At 40.4% G+C, this 18,995-nt stretch overlaps 1 protein-coding gene across 1 annotated transcript in view; it reads right to left on the bottom strand.

Annotated features, from left to right (window-relative positions):
• Positions 1 to 1,699: 1,699 nt before the first annotated feature.
• Positions 1,700 to 18,995, bottom strand: part of MCOLN3 (mucolipin TRP cation channel 3) — a 46,579-nt gene continuing 29,283 nt past the window's right edge. Inside the window, 8 exon segments of the mRNA XM_020988726.2 lie at positions 1,700 to 1,813; positions 3,308 to 3,438; positions 9,327 to 9,533; positions 13,845 to 13,967; positions 14,087 to 14,188; positions 16,694 to 16,843; positions 16,968 to 17,080; positions 18,623 to 18,722. Of these exon segments, the coding sequence (XP_020844385.1) occupies position 1,813; positions 3,308 to 3,438; positions 9,327 to 9,533; positions 13,845 to 13,967; positions 14,087 to 14,188; positions 16,694 to 16,843; positions 16,968 to 17,080; positions 18,623 to 18,722 (927 nt within the window). The 3' untranslated portion in view covers positions 1,700 to 1,812.

Raw genomic sequence — 18,995 nt, forward strand, 5'->3', positions numbered from 1 at the left:
AAATCTATTTCACATCTCCAGGAAACTGTCTTCTCTACCATTTGGCATGGATGGCAACATTCTCATTGAGCTGCTCATATAGCTAATGCACCCTGTTGTTTCCTTGAAGCTGATGCCTAAGCAAAGGATGGCATTATTCCATAGCCCTAGGGAATGACAATATGTCACCTCTCTCATACATATTCAGCCAAACCAAATGGGATATTTGTCAAGCTCTTAGCACAGCTAAAATAGCAACTAGCATTTAAATAGCACCTTTGTGCTATTTTAAATCTAGTTATTATATTATTATTCCATTATTATTATTTATCTACCATCCCACTCTAGAACATTTCAGTTTGAATCCAATTCTAAAAATTCTAAAAATGATCAGTTCTACAATTCCTGGGCAGACTCTCAGCCTATGAGAGGCCATCGCCTCTCTTGGCAATGGACACTGCTGCTGAAATTTCTTGTTCTCCCCTTATCATGGCCTCCTACCATTTTTAGGGATCTTGGAGCATGGGAGAGGAGGTAGTAAGTGGAATGGCGAAAAAATAAACCCAACAAGGTAACATGTTCCCCAACCAGAAGCTTAACCTCAGAAGGGGAACCAAAACCCCAAGCTTATAATTCAATTAAACTACGTTCAAAAAGCATTTATTAAATGCCATGTATGTGTTAGGTGAAAGATGGCCTGGATAAAGAATAGGCTTCAAGCCAAGATTAGTTCAAATCTGACCTTTGATACTTAATTGATTGACCCTGAGCAAGTCCCATGACTCTCAATGCTATAGGGCAGTTCTCTTAAGATTTAAATTTCAGAGAAGGTACCAATCTACACTGGTTGAGGGAGTTTCTTTATCTCCCTATACTGATGAATTCACAGGTCCACTCCCTATCCCTAAACCCTATATGTCAGGCATTTAGAATCCTGGGAATCCAAAGACAAAAACTTAGTCCTAGCCCTCTGGACACTTACTATATCTCTAAAACCAATGTTTTCTGTTTGAACCAGTTCCATCCAAATACCTTAGACATTTCTGCAGGTACTGCTCCTTCTCCAGAAGACCCAGGGGAAAAAAAGAGAATGGAGATGGATGCATCAGATGATCATTGGTATGGTTTCCCAGTGTGGAAATCTCCTCCAACAGCCCAGGTTGGTAACTCTGCTGTAGCTTATGATCTTGCTAAACATACTTGTAATGGTTTTTACTTTTTCTTGCCTTCTCAATGAGTAAGGGTGGGAAAGGGAGAAGTGTATTTAGAACTGAAAATAAAACAAAATAGAATTCTAAAAAAAATGTAGTCTTGGTTAGGGAGTTTCCTGGGACAGTGAGAGATTAAGTGAAATGCCTATGATCATACAATGAATATGCTTCAGGGGTAGGCCTTCCTGACTCTAAGGCCAGGACATCAACCCCTATGCCACACTACCTCTCCATCAAGCTGAACAACACAATTTTAAAACATCCACTCCATCTCCATGAAATTCTAACGACTGTCATACAAACATCAGAACTTATATGTGATGTATATATGTATATATATATATATATATGTGTATATATATATATATATATATATATATATATATATATATATATAATCAGAACTTATAGACCTAGGAAAATGCAGTCCGAAGGATATATATTATCTATATATACAAATTGTCTACTTCTCTGGGTTTGTTTAAACACACACACACACACGCACAAAATATCCTATATTCGCTTTCCTTTAAAACCTTCAATTTCAGACACACGTGCTCATTATTGCTGTTCAACTTGATAACAGCAAGATTTCACAGCTTCAGGGAATTCATCATGAAGACCTTTAAAGATAAAACATACATAGAGCTCGTCAATTTCCTCTCAAAAACAAAACAAAACAAAACAGCCCGCTTTGCCACTTAAGAAACTCCATATTTCACTGTTTCAGAGTCATCCAAATTCGTTTTTACTTTAATAAATGGCAGCCTGTCCCTTAAGAAATGCTCTGCCTCAGATCAACAGGAGATTATAAGGGGGAACCAAATGTCAAATTATTTTTGTGTCTTTATGTGTTTCTTGAGATAGGTGTTTTCAGGAATCTCAGAAATGCGAAGACAACTTTTCTTTTAAAATTTCAAAAGGAGGGGTGGCTAGGTGGTGCTGTGGACAGAGCTCTAGCCTTGGAGTCAGGAGAACTTGAGTTCAAATCTGAATTCAGACACTTGACACTTATTAGCTGTGTGACCCTGGGCAAGTCACTTAACCCTGATAGCCTCACCAAAAAGCAAAAATAAATAAATAAAATAAAATTTCAAAAGGTAAAGTCTTTGTAAGATAACCCTGACGATTTATCTTTTAAAACATGTCTGATGTCCCAAAACACCAATAACCACAGAATCTCCACCCTACTCCCACTCCATCCCAACCACAGGAAAAATACTCACTTGTAAAAATCTTATATTAATAGATTTGCAGTTTCATGGGCAATCACCTTTTTTAAATTATACTATGTTATAGAAATGGTTATTAAATTAAAAATAAAATAAATTTAATTTTTTTAATCTTATGTTACTATTTTCTATGAGACTGAAGTGCTAAGAAACCCCCTTTATATAAAAAAAAATCATTAAGTATACAATTTTCAGCAGCCATGAGCACAGATATAAAGTGTTTTCAGTCACCTCGCCTCTCTGGGCCTCTGTTTCCTTATCTCAAAAGAAGGTTTCATTTTCTGTTTCTAACAATTATGATGCTATGAATTGCCCTATTCTCTGGCTTTCTCAGACTTGGGAGCTCGGTTTTAGGCTCAGACCAAACTCTAGTGGTGGCTTACGTCTTTTTTTTTTCCCCAGATCACATTTCTGATCATCAAAGCCTGTTGACAGGAGAAAATTAATGCAAACTTTCATCAGGGACATGTACTTTTCCTGTTAGTCATCTTTTCATTTACATTTTTGTATTTGCATTTGATTGGGGGGCATTGAGGGGGGGACAAGGAGCAAAGACATTTGTAGGAAGCAAGACAGAAGTAGCAACTAGAAAAAATGCGTATAAAATATGGCAGAAATAGCAAACTTTAAAATAAGATAATCTTTGATTATTAAAAAGAAAAAGTGTTCCTCTACTTCAAAGAGCATCCCACCAAAATAGTCATAAAACTTCAAAGCATTCTAAACACTGCTTTTAACAACACAAATGTTCTTCTAAATGAAAATGTGTAACCCAATAACTTACTATCTCCTCAGAGAATGGGGATCCCACTTCTACCATAAGCCTGTGAGCTCCCCATTACCTGTCACTTTGTACCCTGTGGCAACCAGGAATTTAAGACTTACTATTTACAACAGCAGAAGAGAGACTTCCTGGTCTCCTCTTCCAACCTGTATCTACCAGAGTTGGGAAGATCTTTGCATTCAGACATAAATGTGTGCAGTTCAGTCTCCGGAAAGCCATCTTGTTGGTAATGCTGGAGAGGAAAGGAATCATACTTTTAACATCCCCTGTAAAACAACTGTAAATTCACTGAGACAGATCACTGAAGAGATTTCTTCCTTTTTTTTTTGTTTTGTTTTTATTTGGTTAGGCAATGGGGTTAAATGACTTGCCCAGGGTCACACAGCTAGTCAGTGTTGTGTGTCTGAGGCCGAATTTGAACTCAGGTCTTCCTGAATCCAGGGCCAGTGCTCTATCCACTGCGCCACCTAGCTGCCCCCTTTTTTGGTTTTGTTTTGTATTTTTTTTAAGAGATTTCTTTCAAGCAGGCATCTGTGATACAGTGGAAAGGGTGCTGTCATGTCAAGGGACCTGGTTCTGCTACTAACTAATTGTAGGGTCACAGGTGACAAGTCCTTTAACCTCAATTTCCTCTTCTGTAAAATGAAAGGGTTGGATTATATCATGATGATGATGATGATGATGATGATGACAGTATTTATATAGCTCTTTAAGGTTTACAAAGTACTTTACATATGCATTTCATTTGATTCTTAAAATAGCCCTGGGAGGTAGGTACTATTACTATCCTCATTCTACAGATGAGGAAACTGAGCCAGACAGAAGTCAAATGACTGGCCCAGAGCCATATAGCTAGTAGGTACCTGAGACCTGATTCGAACTCAGGTCTTCCTAACTGTTGGTTACCACTGTGCTGGAAGGTAGGAATGGGGGCTTTTGATAAAGAAGAAGAATATTTAAATAAGACAACCCCTGAATGGATGAAACTTTACAGTCTAGAAGAAGGATACAGAAAAAAAGTACCTAGCTTAACCTCTGTGTACCCCATTTTATTATTTTTTAAATTTTTGCTTTTTTCATTTTTAATTCATGGAATAAAAAAAGCATTTCCATAACATAGTAGAATTTAAAAAATGATTACACATGCAATTGCAAATCTATTATGTACAACTTACTATTTCTTTTAAATATACAATAAAATTACCATGTAAATTTCTTTTTTCTTTTTTCCCTTTTTTTCTTCTCTCCCCCCCCATACCCTAGAGATTGCTACCATTAGACACAAACATATATATGTACATACACACACACACATATATGCTCTGTGTACCCCATTTTACAGATGAAGAAAATAAGGCACAGAGGTTAAGTGATTTATGCAGGGTCACAGACATAGCAAGTGTCTGAGGCTGGATTAGAACTCAGGTTATCTTCATTTCACTCTATGTACTAAGAGACCTAGCTGCTTTTAAAGTCCCTTTCAGCTCTAAATCTATTTTGTTTTTGACTAGGCAATGGGGTTAAGTGACTTGCCCAGAGTCACACAGCTAGTAAGTGTTATGTGTCTGAGGCCACCTTTGAACTCAGGTCCTCCTGAATCCAGGGCCAGTGCTTTATCCACTGAGCCACCTAGCTTCCCCAAAACATCGATACACTCTTTTTATTTTTATTTTATTTTTAGGCAATTGGGATTAAGTGACTTGCCCAGGGTCACACAGCTAGTAAGTGTCAAGTGTGTGGTCTGAGGCTGCATTTGAACTCAGATCCTCCTGACTTCAGGGCCAGTGCTCTATCTACTGTGCCACCTAGCTGCCCCTCAACTCTAAATCTAAAACAGAAACAAGCTACCCTTGACATTATATCATGAATTGCTATCAAATGCCAGTTATCAGAAGCCCTAAATTCTCATCCTGGTTCTGAGATGAAGACATAACAATGATGACGATGATGAAGATGACAGTGAAGATGATGATGACTATTATATTACTACTGCTACCCCTATGACTACTACTGCTTTTACTAGCTAGCATTTATGTAGCACCTACTATATGCCTGCCATTTTACAAATATGTTCACAACAACCCTGGCTGATAGCTGCTATCATGATTCCCCCTTCCCCCTTTTTTTTAAATAGATGATAAAACTGAGGCAAAGGGAGCTTAAGTGACTTGTCCAAGTCACACACAGTGATTTGCCCTTGGGAGGTCACTCAAGACCTGAGCCTCAGTTACCCTGATCTGTAAAATGAAGGGGAGGGACTGGATAAGTGATCTTTTTGTAAGTTGTAGTTTTATCTTCCTGGGTATTAATTATAAAGAGTTCTGGTCAGATCAGAGTGAAACTGGAGGAGAAGCTTATTTTGTCTTAGGGCATTTCCTCTGGATCCAGGGAACCCTTCAATGAGAGACTTCATCTCAACCTTAAGTGCAGGGGAGAGAGTGTGAAAAATTTGTGGGTTGGAGTGTTAACAACAATAGTAACAATAAATGATACATACTAGCTTTGAAGTTCTCAAAGCACTTTACATCCCTTATCTCAAATGAGAAAGAGATTAGTCTCCAATTACAGATCCAAAGGGGTGAGGAGGTGGGAAAAGAAGCAATAAAGGTGTCCATAGAAGGAGGGGGTCGAGGGAGGGAGGGGAATTTGAACCACACCCCTAACCAAGAGCTGGTTGTTAAATTTCCAGTGTGAACATTCCCATCTCAGAAATCAGCAAATGCCACAAATTGGGGCTTAATTTACTGTTTTGTTGATTGTCTAGTCTTAAGAAAGTGATGGACCAATGTAAAGAATGCAGATTAAACAGAAAACTGTGTTGTGCATATATTTCCCTGGAGTGCCAGCTGTTAAAAAATCTTTCCAGCACACCACTGTCCTAGCATCATCCTTGGAAGTTTTTTCTGATTTCCAGACCAGCCTGAAGGAAACTCCTCAGGGGTCATTTAGTTACCAGCATTCTAGCTAGTCAGTCTAGTGAAGAGGCATCAGATTCAAAACCTGCAAAACTCCCTGACTGCCACAGGAACCACATTAAAATGTAATTGGGAAATGTTTAATAAAATAAGCAAAAATAAAATACAATGTTTTTATTTATTTAATTTATTTATTATTTAAATATTAATTTATTTTAGTTTTTAAATTTTAATTTTTAATTTAATTAATCAATTTATTTATTATTTTAAAATGTTAATTTGAGATTTTCTAAATCAATAGGCAGCCAGTAGGGATTTTTATGTATAGGTTCGTGGCCCCACTGGTGACCTTCTGAAATGTTCAGAGTTTTACTTCAAAGCATCTCTCCCTCCTGCATGGCACAGCTTACAGATTGCAAGGTTGGGAATCAAGAAGGCCTGGGCTCAACGCCCCCCCCCCCCCCCCCCTTAACTACTTGATAAGTGAGCAATGTTGACCAAGCCACTGTGTCTTCATCTGCAGAGTGACCAGTGGCCTTCAGCCGTTAGATTTCAGTGTGGTAAGAATGAGAATCAAGAAGGTCTTGGGGAAGGCAGGCTCCAGTCTACAAGTGACCCTGAAATTTGTAGTTCAGGATTTCTAAGGTCCACTATGGGAGTGGTCACTAATCATCGACTTAGTGATTCCTTAGCCTTGAGGTTAGCTTCAGCTGGTAAGTGCTTGAATCCATGGACAGAATCTAAGGCTCACGGGCAGATCACAGGGCATGGTGTCAAGAACAGGGAAGTGAATATTCCGCCATGTCCTGCTTTGATCAGATCCCCATCTGAAACCCCTGCTCCAGACCCATCAGCTAGCATCGGGAGGATCTCAGTTTTCTCAGCTGTAAAATGAAAAGGGTTGGATCATGGGGCCTGTGAAGTCTCCACCTCCTCTAGACCCATATGCCTCATATGACCAAGAGTCACTTCCCAGTAGGTCAAAAGATACGGACAATTCTCAAAAACTGCAAACTATAAGCAATTGTATGAAAATATGCTCTAAGTCAACCTTAGTAAGACAAATTCAAATTAAAATTGTAGCGACAGACACCACTAAATAACCAACTGATAAGCTGAAGACTGTCCAGGATAGCCGATGGCCTGAAGAGCACAGGATCGTGCTATCTGTGTGGATAAAGGAACTACGGACATTTATATTGGAGGAGGGAAGACTTTTTCTTGGGGGAGGAGAGTGGAATTGGGAATTCAGAGGCAACAATTGGGGCCTTCAAGCTCTGAAGGGTTGTCAAGTAGAAAAGAGATTAGGTATAGTCTGCCCAGCCTCACAAGGGCAGAACTGGGAGTAAGAGACGGAAGTTTTTAATAAGATAAATTTAATAAGAAAATTTTAATAAGAAAATAAAAAATTTTAATAAGAAAAATTTCCTTAGAATAAGAGCTATCCCAAACTGGAGAGGTCTACCTTGGGAAGGGATGAGTTCCCCCCACACCGGAGGTCTTCAATCAAAGATAAGACAGCCACTTGTGGGGAATATTAGAGTGGACTCTTGTTCATGTAGAGACTAGACTGTGGGGTCCCTTTCTATGCCTGAAAGGCTGAAGCCTCTTTTCTATAGGATAGCCTGACAAATACCTCTAAATAACTCAGTATTCCTTTTTTTAAAATTTTTTAAAAAATTTTAGGCAATTGGGATTAAGTGACTTGCCCAGGGTCACACAGCTAGTAAGTGGTTAGTGTTTGGTCTGAGGTCAGATTTGAACTCAGGTCCTCCTGACTTCAGGGCCAGTGCTCTATTATAACTCACTATTCTAATTAGAATGAATATTTATTGAATCAAATCAAATCAGTCTAGTTGTATTTTATCACACGTATAAAGACAGATCTTCAACATTACTGTCAAGTGCCAATGTTGTAGGATCATAAACTTAGGGCTGGAAGAGACCTACGAGGTAACCTACGAGGGACTAGAGAGTTTAAGGGACTTGTCCAAGGTCACATGGGTAGGACTTGGCAGAGCTGGGATTCAAACTCAAGACCTCTGCCTCCTAATTCGGAACGTTCTAATTGGTCAGCTAGGTGGCTCAGCAGAAAGAATGCTGGGCCTGGAGTCAGGAAGACTCCCCTTCCTGAGCTGAAATTCGGCTTCAAGATACTTGCTAACTGTGTGACCCTGGGCAAGTCACTTAACCCTGCTCTCTTCAATTTCCTCATCTGTAAAATGAGAAAGAAATGGCAAACCACTCCTCCAGTATCTCTGCCAAATGGGGTCATGAAGAGTCAGATGCAACTGGAAAACAACTGAAACAATATGGCACCACCCTACCTTCCTGAAGTTATTTAGTTACTCGTGAACTTTTATGTTTATTAGCTCTGAGCCCAGACACATTTTAAACATCATGATTTAAGAAATTTAAAGTCTGAATCACCACACCATCTTCAAATCTCTTCTTCCCATTGTTAGGCATGGAAGGTGATCCATGGGTATATAACCACACAGTACAGTGTATTCTGATCTGGCTTTCAAGTGACTGAATGCAACTGAAAGCTTTAGAAAATAGCACATCGTACTACAAAGCATGCAAGCACAGCTGGTCACATAAAAGACTGGGTGTTCTTCAGCCCAACATTTTGATCTGGTTTCCTGGAGCCCCTAGCTTTTCTGCCTGAGGGTTACCACCCCCTGCAATGCCTTTTAGAAAGTCAGAAAGCGCGTCAGAGAGGAAATGGTTGGCAAAGCCCTTCCCAGAAACTATCTTATTTGATAGCTTGAAATAGCCTTGTGAGTTGGGTGCTACAATTATCCCCATTTTTCAGATGAAGAAACTGAGTGTCTTTCTCAGCATCACCCCCTATCAAGTGGCTAAGGGGGGGAGGGGCAGGGATTTGAACCCAAATCTTCTTGATTCCCAATCTTTCAGTCTGTGAGCTACGCCATGCGGCAGGGAGGGATGCTTTGAGGTAAAACCCTGAACGCTTCAGAAGCTCAAGGTTTTTTCCTCCCTCACTACTCTTATTTCAGTATCTGTGAGATGACAGTTCTTTCCTCTTCCCAGTGAGGACCTCTGATCACTCCACGCCCTTTTTTCCTGCCTCTAAAGTTCTAAGTCCCATACCAAAGGAGCAGCCTTCTCCTTCTGAGACCCGCCCCCCCCTTGACTGAACACCCTTCTCATCCTGGAATCGTGGGCTTGCCAGACTTACCTTGATTGTCTCATAGGTGTCAGTAATCAAGGCAATGAAAAGACTTAAAACCATGTAGATAAAGAGGCTGATGAAAGAGTAGAGGTATATCCGACTGAACAGCCAAACCAAGTAGCTTTTTTGCTGCATTTTTGCAAATGTGGCGAACATGTCATCTCCATTTATGAGAGAGAAAAGGCACTCGGAGACCATATTCAGGGACCGGAACTGAAAAGATCAAACAGACAGACATACTCTTTAAAATCCATGGACTTTCCACACCTGGACACTTTTCATGACACTATTCAAGAGTGACTCCTGATACCTCCTAGGCCACTTTCAAAAGTTGTATAGGATCGTAGATTTAAAGTTGGAGGGGATTAGCAAGATCATCTATGCAGGCAGATAGATGGCACAGTGGATAGAGAGCTGGGCCTGGAGTTAGGAAGACCTGAGTTCAAATCCAGCCTTAGACACATACTCACTGTGTGACTCTGGACAAGTCACTTACCCCTGTTTGCCACAATTTCTTTATCTGTCAAATGAGCTGGAGAAGGAAATGGCAAACCACTCCAGTATCTTTGCCGAGAAAAATTGGCAAAGAATTGTTGATATGACGGAAATGATTGAACAACAACACGGTTCACCTAGGCCTGTGGTGCCAAGCTTGCTGAGATCAGCAAAACTCTTGAGTGCTTCCTGAACCAGAGTAAAATGTAACTGGGAAATATTTAACCAAATAAATAAAAATACAATAAATCATAGATATTACATTGTGAAGCTAAGTCAATATGGTGCCTTCAGGATCCTTAGGTAGATAGAGTGGCCTCTATTTATTTATATTTAGGTCGATACCACCGATCTAGACAACATCTTCATTTTATAAATAAGGAAACCAATGCCCAGGGAGCTGGAGTACCTTGCTTAAGATCATACAGATTTAAATCCCAGAGTAAGGGTTGGAATCTATGTCATACGATTCCAAATACAGTGCAACACATTTGTACTAATACAAACAATGCACTATAGCTAGTATTTATGTAGTGCTTTTAAAAGTTTTCAAAGCCCTCTACAAATATTATCCCATTTTATCCTCACAACAACCCTGACAGGGAAGGTGCTATTATATCCCCATTTTACAGATAGGAAACTGAGGCAGAGAGCAGTTAAATAACTTGCCCTCTAATTAAAGTGTCTGAGGCGGGATTAGAATCCAGGTCTTCCTGACTTAGGCAGTTAGGTGGTGCGATGGATAGAGTGCAGGGCCTGAAGTCAGGAAAACTTATCTTCCTGAGTTCAAATCTGGCTTCAGACACTTACTAGCTTTGTGACCCTGGGCAAGTCACTTAACCCTGCTTGCCTCAGTTCCTCACCTGTAAAAATGAACTGGAGAAGGACATGGCAAATCACTCCAATATTTCTGCCAAGAAAACTCCAAGTGGAGTCACGAAGAGTTGGAAATGACTGAGTAACAACTTGACTTAAGGTCCAATGTTCTATCTACTACACCCCTTATTGGGTCTATCTAGTAGCCATAGAAGTTAACTGGTTTAAAAAAATTAAATTAAATTTCAAATTTAACCTGAAATCTGTGGATTTTTTTTAAAATTGAAATCTGCATTTTAAAATAATTGATTTCTTTTGTAAACCTATGTATTTTATGCGTTCACAAACATTATTTTCAGAAGGGGTCCATCAGCTTCACCAGACTGCTAAAGGGGCCCAGGGCACAAAAATATGGTTAAGAATCTCTGGTTTAAGTCATAATCAGAGGAACAGGGCCAATGCTTACTGCATCAATCATGTCATACGTACCAGTTCATTCTATCATTTCCCCAAGACAAGCTGTTCCTTCTTCATGCCCCATTTAACAGAAACATGAACTAGGCCAGGCCATAGCCTATCTCATCACGCAGCCAGTCCAAACTTTATTCCTACTTTTTCAGAGAGTGAGATTTTGATCTATCTCAGAAATGATTCATAAGCCCAAACTAGGAGGGGTCATGCATCTACCTAAATCAATCGATCAAGAAGCATTTACATAGCACCTGCATGTACCAGGTACTGTGCTAGGCACTGGGGCTCAAACAATCACTGCCCTCAGACAACTGGTAGGAAAAAAAAAAAAGGTCTATTCAAGACAAATGCAGAGGAGATAGAAGATAATGTGAGAGGGAAAAGGCATCACTAGCTAGAGGGACATGGGAAGGTTTCCAAAAAAACCAAAAAGCTAAGATTTGAAGTGAGACTTGAAGGAAACCAGCTGAAGATATTAGACTCGAAACAGTGATTTAAATGAATAAATTTTCAAAATGCGCAACTTGGATTTTTAGCTAATTTCTATATAATTGTCATTGCACATCTTTAAAAGAAGGGGAAGGGAATAACCGTTTAAATAGCATCTACTATGTGCCATGTGTCATGCTAAGCACCTTTTTACAAATATTATCTCATCTGACCTTCAAAACAACACAGGGAGATTGATGCCCGAGGTAACATAGCTAGCTAGTGTCGGAGGCCGGATTTGAACTCAAGAAGATGAGTTTTCCTGACTTCAGGCCCTGCACTCTATCCATCGCACCACCTAACTGCCTAAGTCAGGAAGACCTGGATTCAAATCCTACCTCAGACATTTTAATTAGAGGGCAAGTCATTTAACTTCTCTCTGCCTCAGTTTTCTCATTTGTAAAATGGGGATATGATAGCGCCTTCCCTATCAGGGTTGTTGTGAGGAAAAATGGGATAATATTAGTAAAGTGCTTTGAAAACTTTTAAAAGCACTATTATCCTCCTTTTACAGTTGAGGAAACTGAGGCAAACAGAGGTGAAATGCCCTGCCGGGGGTCACACAGCTAAGAAGTATCTGAGGCTGGATCTGAACTCAGAAAGACAAGGCTTCCTGATTCCAAGGCCTGTGCTCTATGCACTATAGTGACACCTACTTGCTCGGACACATAGTAAGAGCTTAATAAATATTTACTGACTAACTCTTGGCAAGTGACCTAGGAACACAGGAAAGCTGGAAGAAATGTGCATGGTCCAAATGATCTAACTCCCTCTTTTTCCAGAGAGGTAAACTGAGATCCAGAGGTCAAGTGTTTTGCCAGGGTGACATGCATAGTAAATGCCATTGAGCCAGGATTCAGACCTAGCTTTTATGACTTTTCCCACTCTCCCAGGCTGGGATCTCAGAGCCTTTTTTTCTCAACTGTGAAATGAGGATGATAACTGCAGTAGCCAGTAAAATAATGGGTTGTAAAGTGCTTGGCAAACTTTCAGGCTGAGATCTCTGAGCCTCAGTTTTCTCAGCTCTGAAATGGGGATGATAAGTACAACATCAAATGAGACCAAGGACTTTGCAAACTGTAAAGTATTAGATAAAGGTCAGCAATTACTAGTAGTATATATTTATACAATTTACTATATACTTTCTTGATCCTGAGAATAACATTACATCTCAAGCTGGTCACAAAATAAATTTTGAATCTCAAGTATCTGATTTCTTAAAAAATGTTTTTATTGCTATCTATTGTTTATACATCATTTAATTTCTCCATGTGTCCACTAGTAAATGTTTAACAACTAGCTTAGGGGGGAAAATGTACACACAGCATACTTTTAAGCTTGATAGGATATAATTAAGTTTAATTGAAAGAGGCAATTAGTTGGTATGTTGGATTGAGCTCTGGGCTTGGAGTCAGGAAGACCTGAGCTGGCCTCAGTTCATAGCTGTGTGACTCCAGGCAAGTCATTTAACCTCTGTTTGCCTCAGTTTCTTCACCTGTAAACTCAACAGCATCTACCTAGCAGGGGTGTTGTGAAGATCAAATATGATAGTATTTGTAAAGCATTTAACACGGTGACTGGCACATATAGTAAGAGTTGTGTGACTACTTATTCCCTTCCCCTTCCCTTACTAATTTCTATTATAAACATTTTCTCCATCACTTTCTTTTTTTTAAAAAAAAAGTATTTATTTATTGCGAGGCAATGGGGTGAAGTGAATTGCCCTGGATCACACAGCTAGTGTCAAGTGTCTGAGGCCAGATTTGGAGTCTTCCTGAATCCAGGGCCAGTACTCTATCCACTGCGCCATCTAGCTGACCTCTCCATCACTTTCTTAAGCCTAGCCAATCAACAAAGCAATAAAGCAAGACTTGATCTGTAATGCTCACAGATTTTCTGAGTTTAAATGTTCACATCGAAAACTGAAGGACTGATTGGGCAAGCAGGTTAGAGCTGGCTCTAGCACGCCCCTACCTGCCTCTATCCCTCCACCCAAGAGTCATCCCTTATAACAAGGGCTTCCTTTTCTAAAGAAAAAAAAAAAGAGGAAGATTTTAAAGTCAGTAAAAGAGCCACTACATTGAAAAAAAATAAAAAATATATGCAATGTTGGCCGCCCACAAAGCCCCAAATCTGCAAAGGAGGGACTAACGTTTTCCAAACTGATTGGTTTGTTTGGGGTTTTTTTGCCCCAACGGTCCTAAGTGACTAGCACTCAGGCACAGCCTGAGAAACGCGACTGCTTCTCCACACCTTCACGTGATAAGGTCCCAAGACGATCCAGCCGCAGAAGCAGTAGCCCAGATAGATCATGGCAGCGCAGCAGCAGAATCGAATCACGTTGGGCAGTGCTGCCTGAAGAGTCAGAATGAGGAGCTGCGAGAAACAAGCATCACTGGTGAGCACTCCACCACCTGTCCTCAGGCTCCAGCAGTCCAGTGAAGAGACGCCAAGTAGGTGCAACCACCCCGCAGATCCCGAGACAAAGACCTTACATTGTACTTCTGGAAGAAGCCGAGGTAGCGTATGACTCCGAGCCACACGAGCATGGTCGAGGTCCCCAGGAGGATACTACAGACGTCGTAACTGGTCAGGCTCTAGATAGACAGACGCAGAAAGAGACTGTAAGCACGGGCCCCCCACCTTCTATACACTGTAGCTTAGGTTCACTCACATAGCCATAATAGCCATGTAAAAGTTACCACTGGAAACATTACATTTTCCCTACCCACATACAGGGCTGGCTTCACTCAATAAGAAGAAGAATTAACAACCATCACCACCAGCAGCACCATGATGCTGATGACGGCTAGCATTTATACAGTGCCTGTATGCCAGGCACTGTGCTAAGCATTTCAGAAATATTACATCAATTTGATCCTCACAATACTAGGAGATAGGTGCCACTATTCTGCCTATTTTATAATTAAGGAAACTGAGGTATATAGAGGTTAAGTGACTTGCTTAGGATCACATAGCTAGTAAGTAAGCCTAACACTATGTCTGAAACTTAGTAGTAGCTTAATAAATGCCCATGAGGTTAGCTGGAAAAATTCTGAGGAGGGAACGCAAAGATTGTTGAGGGCCGGGAGACCATACCATATTGGGATATGCAATGTTTTAGTACATATATAATCTGTAATAACATGCTATACAATGTACTATAATTCTACATACTATATAAACCATTACATGTAATATAATGCTGTATCACATATATATGACATAATACTATATTATATAAAATATATCAATATACTATATAAACTATAAACATGTGACATGTTTTATAGAATTTATATAATATACATATGTATGATTTGTAGTATTCAGAGTCCTTTCACATTTATCATCTCAACTTATGCTCATCATAACTCTGTGAATTTAATAGGACAAATGGCATTATTCTCATTCAACAAATGAGGAAACTGAGTCAGTCATCCAAGGTCACATGGCTAGCAGACAGCAGAAATGTCTTCCAACCTACAAGTCTAGTGTTTTCCAATGAATAGCTTTCCTGGAATAGTGAATTATTATTGTTGTTGAATCATTTCAGGCACGTCCAACTCTCCCTGACCCCACTTGGGGTTTTCTTGGCAAAGATACTGGGGTGGTTTGCCATTTCCTTCTCCAGCTCATTTTACAGACTAGGAAACTGAGGCAAACAGGGTTAAGTGACTTGCTCAGGATCACACAGCTAATAAGTGTCTGAGTTCAGACTCCCACACTGGGACGCTCTATCCACCAAAAGAATTACTATTCTACAAATAGGGAAAAGGAGGCACAGGGAAATCAAATAATTCGACCCAAAGAGATCAAACACTTTTTTTTTTGGCAACTGGGGTTAAGTGACTTGCCCAGGGTCACACTGCTAGTAAGTGTCAAGTGTTTGTCTGAGACCGGATTTGAACTCATGACCTCCTGACTTCAGGGCTGATACTCTATCCACTGCACCACCTAGCTGCTCCAAAGATCAAATGCTTCTTAAAGCTCACTGCTGGTTGATGTTTGTATTCTGTAAGAGATGAGTTTCTAGACACAGGAAGAGAGAGAAGCATAAAGTGCACAATTTTACAGTCAAGATTAAGAACCCCTCTGCCGAGTCCCACCACTATTTTTTTACAGGCCCAGGCAACCCACTTAATAGCAGGGCAGTTAGATGACAAAGTGGCTAGCGCACCAGACCCGGAATAGGGAAAACCTAGATTCAAAACCTGCCTCAATTACTAGCTGCATGATCCTGGGCAAGGCAGGGTTTGCCTCTGTCTACCTCAGTTTCCTTATTTGTAACATGGGGAAAGTAATAGCAGCCACCTTACAGGGTGGTTGTGTGGATCAAGTGAGAAGATCTTTGCAAGGCACTTTGCAGACCTTCAGGAGCTCTTGAAATGCTTGCTATCATTACTGACACAACAGGTAACTATAAAGGATATTAATAGAAACAATAAGCCACTAGGAACATTCTGATCTTGAGGGGAAAAAAGGCACAAATTACACGTTAAAGAACAGCATTATTTAACATCTTAATGTTGAATCAAGAGTCCAGCGGCTTTTTGTAAGAAGAATGAGGCAGAGAGAAGAAAGTTTAGTGTGCATTCTCCCTTGGGGTCCCTGAGCAGGGAAATTTATCAAGTGCCTACTACGTTTTAGACTCTGTGCTAAGTTCTTTTACAAACATTATCTCTGAGCCATGACTCTACTGCTACCACTTGTTCAGTCATTTCAGACCTTTCATGACCCCATTTGGGGTTTTCTTGGCAGAGATCCTGGAGTGGTTTGCCATTTCCTTCTCCAACTCATTTTACAGATAAAGAAACTGAGGCAAACAGGGTCAAGTGACTTTCCCAGGGTCGCACAGCTAATAAGCGTCTGAGGCCAAATTTGAACTCAGGGAGATGAATCCTCCTGACTCTAGGCCCAGTGCTTTATCCACACTATGCCACTGAAGTGCCACATAATGGAACCATCACCTTCTTACTCTTGCAAGCTATGCCTTTCAGTGCAGCCCAAGATCACATTTCAAGGGCTATGCATAGTTTGTGGACAACAGCGAATACAAAAGTCTAACACTGAAGCTTTTGTGAGCAGCAGAAGTGTCTTACCTTAGCTTGGATTTCCATTTTCAGGACCGAGCCAACAACAGTCAACACGTCACTGACAATAATCAAAATGTACCATCCATTAACAAACGCCATCTGATCAGTAACAGAAACTTCCTTCTTAAAATGGAGGAGGAAGAAGTTGACGTATTCCTTTAGGGGAGAATTGGAGGGGTCAAAAAGGGAGGAGGGGAGTAAGAGTCCATATATTTTTTAAACCTTTGCACCCAGAGTATCACTTCTAGAAAGGCACAAACATACACTACCCAGTACACACCCTCTGGAGTTGAATTCCTTTAGCCACTGACCGGGTGCAGAGAATTAATGAAGCCGAGCAGGTCAGGATGACAAAGGCGTCGAAAATCATCATGTAATGAGTATTCTTCTGTACTGCAAGAGATTAGCATCACACACTTACAGAACTGGTCCGTGAAGTTACAGAAGCAACACTCCGTTTAATTGGGGATGGCAATACGGGCTCCCTTTGTCTGATGCCAAATAGAAGATACAGATTTGACTGGGCACTGTTCCCATGCATGGGGAGTTATGCGCACACAGCAGAGTCGTGGTAAAGAGGTCCCATGGCTAGAACTTCCTCAATATTATTATGCAAACTATTAATTTAAAATGCAGTGGCTGAAGGGGGGAGGGGCACAGGGGTCTTTTGTTTTTAATATAATTATCCCTCCTGAGTCATCTAACAAGATTCTTATTTATTCAATTGTATGTAGCAGACTCTGGGAAGCTTTCGTAAGTGTTTAAAAGCACTTGTGAATACTAGAATCAAATACTTGAAATGAATTTCAAAATGCTAAACAAAATTACATTTTTCCTTTCATCCCCAATGTCCCAGTGCTTTCTACAGTGCCTGGCACATACCGGGCCCTTTGTAAATGCCTGTGGAATTGAATTACTCACCCAAATGTCAAGTGGATTCTAATAAAGATAATAAAGACGGGTTAGTGGCTAGAGAGAGGGACAAGAATACCCAGGTTCAAGTCTTGCCCCCTAACACCTAAGAGCTTTCTGCCTCTGGGCACTTAAGTGCCTGAGATAACTCTCTTAATGTCCCAGGCAGCTCTCAAAGTGTATAAATTGTAAATGAGTTGCCAATCTGTATGGAGGAGGATGTCCTCATATTGGAAAAGAAAGAATAAAAAAATATTTATTAAGTGCTGTGTGTGGAGAGGATGGCGAGCAGGCCTCAAAATTAGGAGGACTTGGGTTCAAGTCACCTGTAGTCCATACTGCCTGCATTGCATTGGGCAAGTCACTTAACCTTTTAGTGCCCTCTAAGACTATAAGTTACAGGAAAGGTCCTGATCTACCTTGGTGGAAGGCATTTCCTCACCTAGCCAGTCCCTTATTATGTGCCTAGCATGTACTAGGCACTGAGAGTTCCCTACCAATGAAATCACAAGTTCCATCCAAAGGGGCAAAAATGACAATAAAATCTTTTCTACCAACTCACATGAGCTAAATCTTGACCCTGTACTAATAATCGAAAAAGAACCTGCTGTAACTCCCTAACATTAAATACAGGCCAAAACACCATTGTGAGTGCTACAACAGGTAGGTGGGTATTAGAGAATGACAGAACTCATGATTAGATCACATCCATTTACACCATTCACATCCAGCCAAGCCACAACACTTCTGACCACATTTCTCCTTAAATCCAAATTGTTGCCATCCTAACCTGGGGAGGTGAGGACAGGCATGGTGAAGAGACAGGCCATCCTAAATGATCAGCAATGGCCTGCCTCACTCCCTTCCCCCTCCCCTGGCCCCACGACTTCTATCTGCACTTAAGTTAGTATCCCGAGACCTGGGAGTATTCTGTATTTCTCACTTGGCACCCTGGAGATCTTGAGGGTGATAATTGAAGGAGATTTTCTACTCAGAAATTCATCCTAAAAGCTCATCACTCACTTAATCCAGATACGTGCCAATCTTTGCATTCCCTGATGGCAATATCATTGTCAAGGCTGATTTTAATTCTTCCGCTATGGGCCTTATTGTCAAAAATTATCTGTGAAGAACAGAAAAAAAAGGGGGGGTCAGAGAGATACCAGCAGGTTTTGAAGAAAAAAAAGTCACTCACATGAGAAGTTAGTTCACATTCCCATGTAAAAAAAAAGTCTCTATTTCTATTATTGCTTTAAAAATTCTCTCGAAACAAAAGAACATAAAACTTACCTCCTCTCTCACGGCAGAGAAGTGGGGGGACCACTGAGGCAGATTATCATAAACAAGGGCAGACTACTGTATATGTTACCTGGTAACATTTTTATGTCAGATGTTT

The sequence above is a fragment of the Phascolarctos cinereus genome, unplaced genomic scaffold, assembly GCF_003287225.1.
Source record: "Phascolarctos cinereus isolate Bilbo 61053 unplaced genomic scaffold, phaCin_HiC Scaffold_5;HRSCAF=322, whole genome shotgun sequence".
NCBI classification, from domain to species: domain Eukaryota; kingdom Metazoa; phylum Chordata; class Mammalia; order Diprotodontia; family Phascolarctidae; genus Phascolarctos; species Phascolarctos cinereus.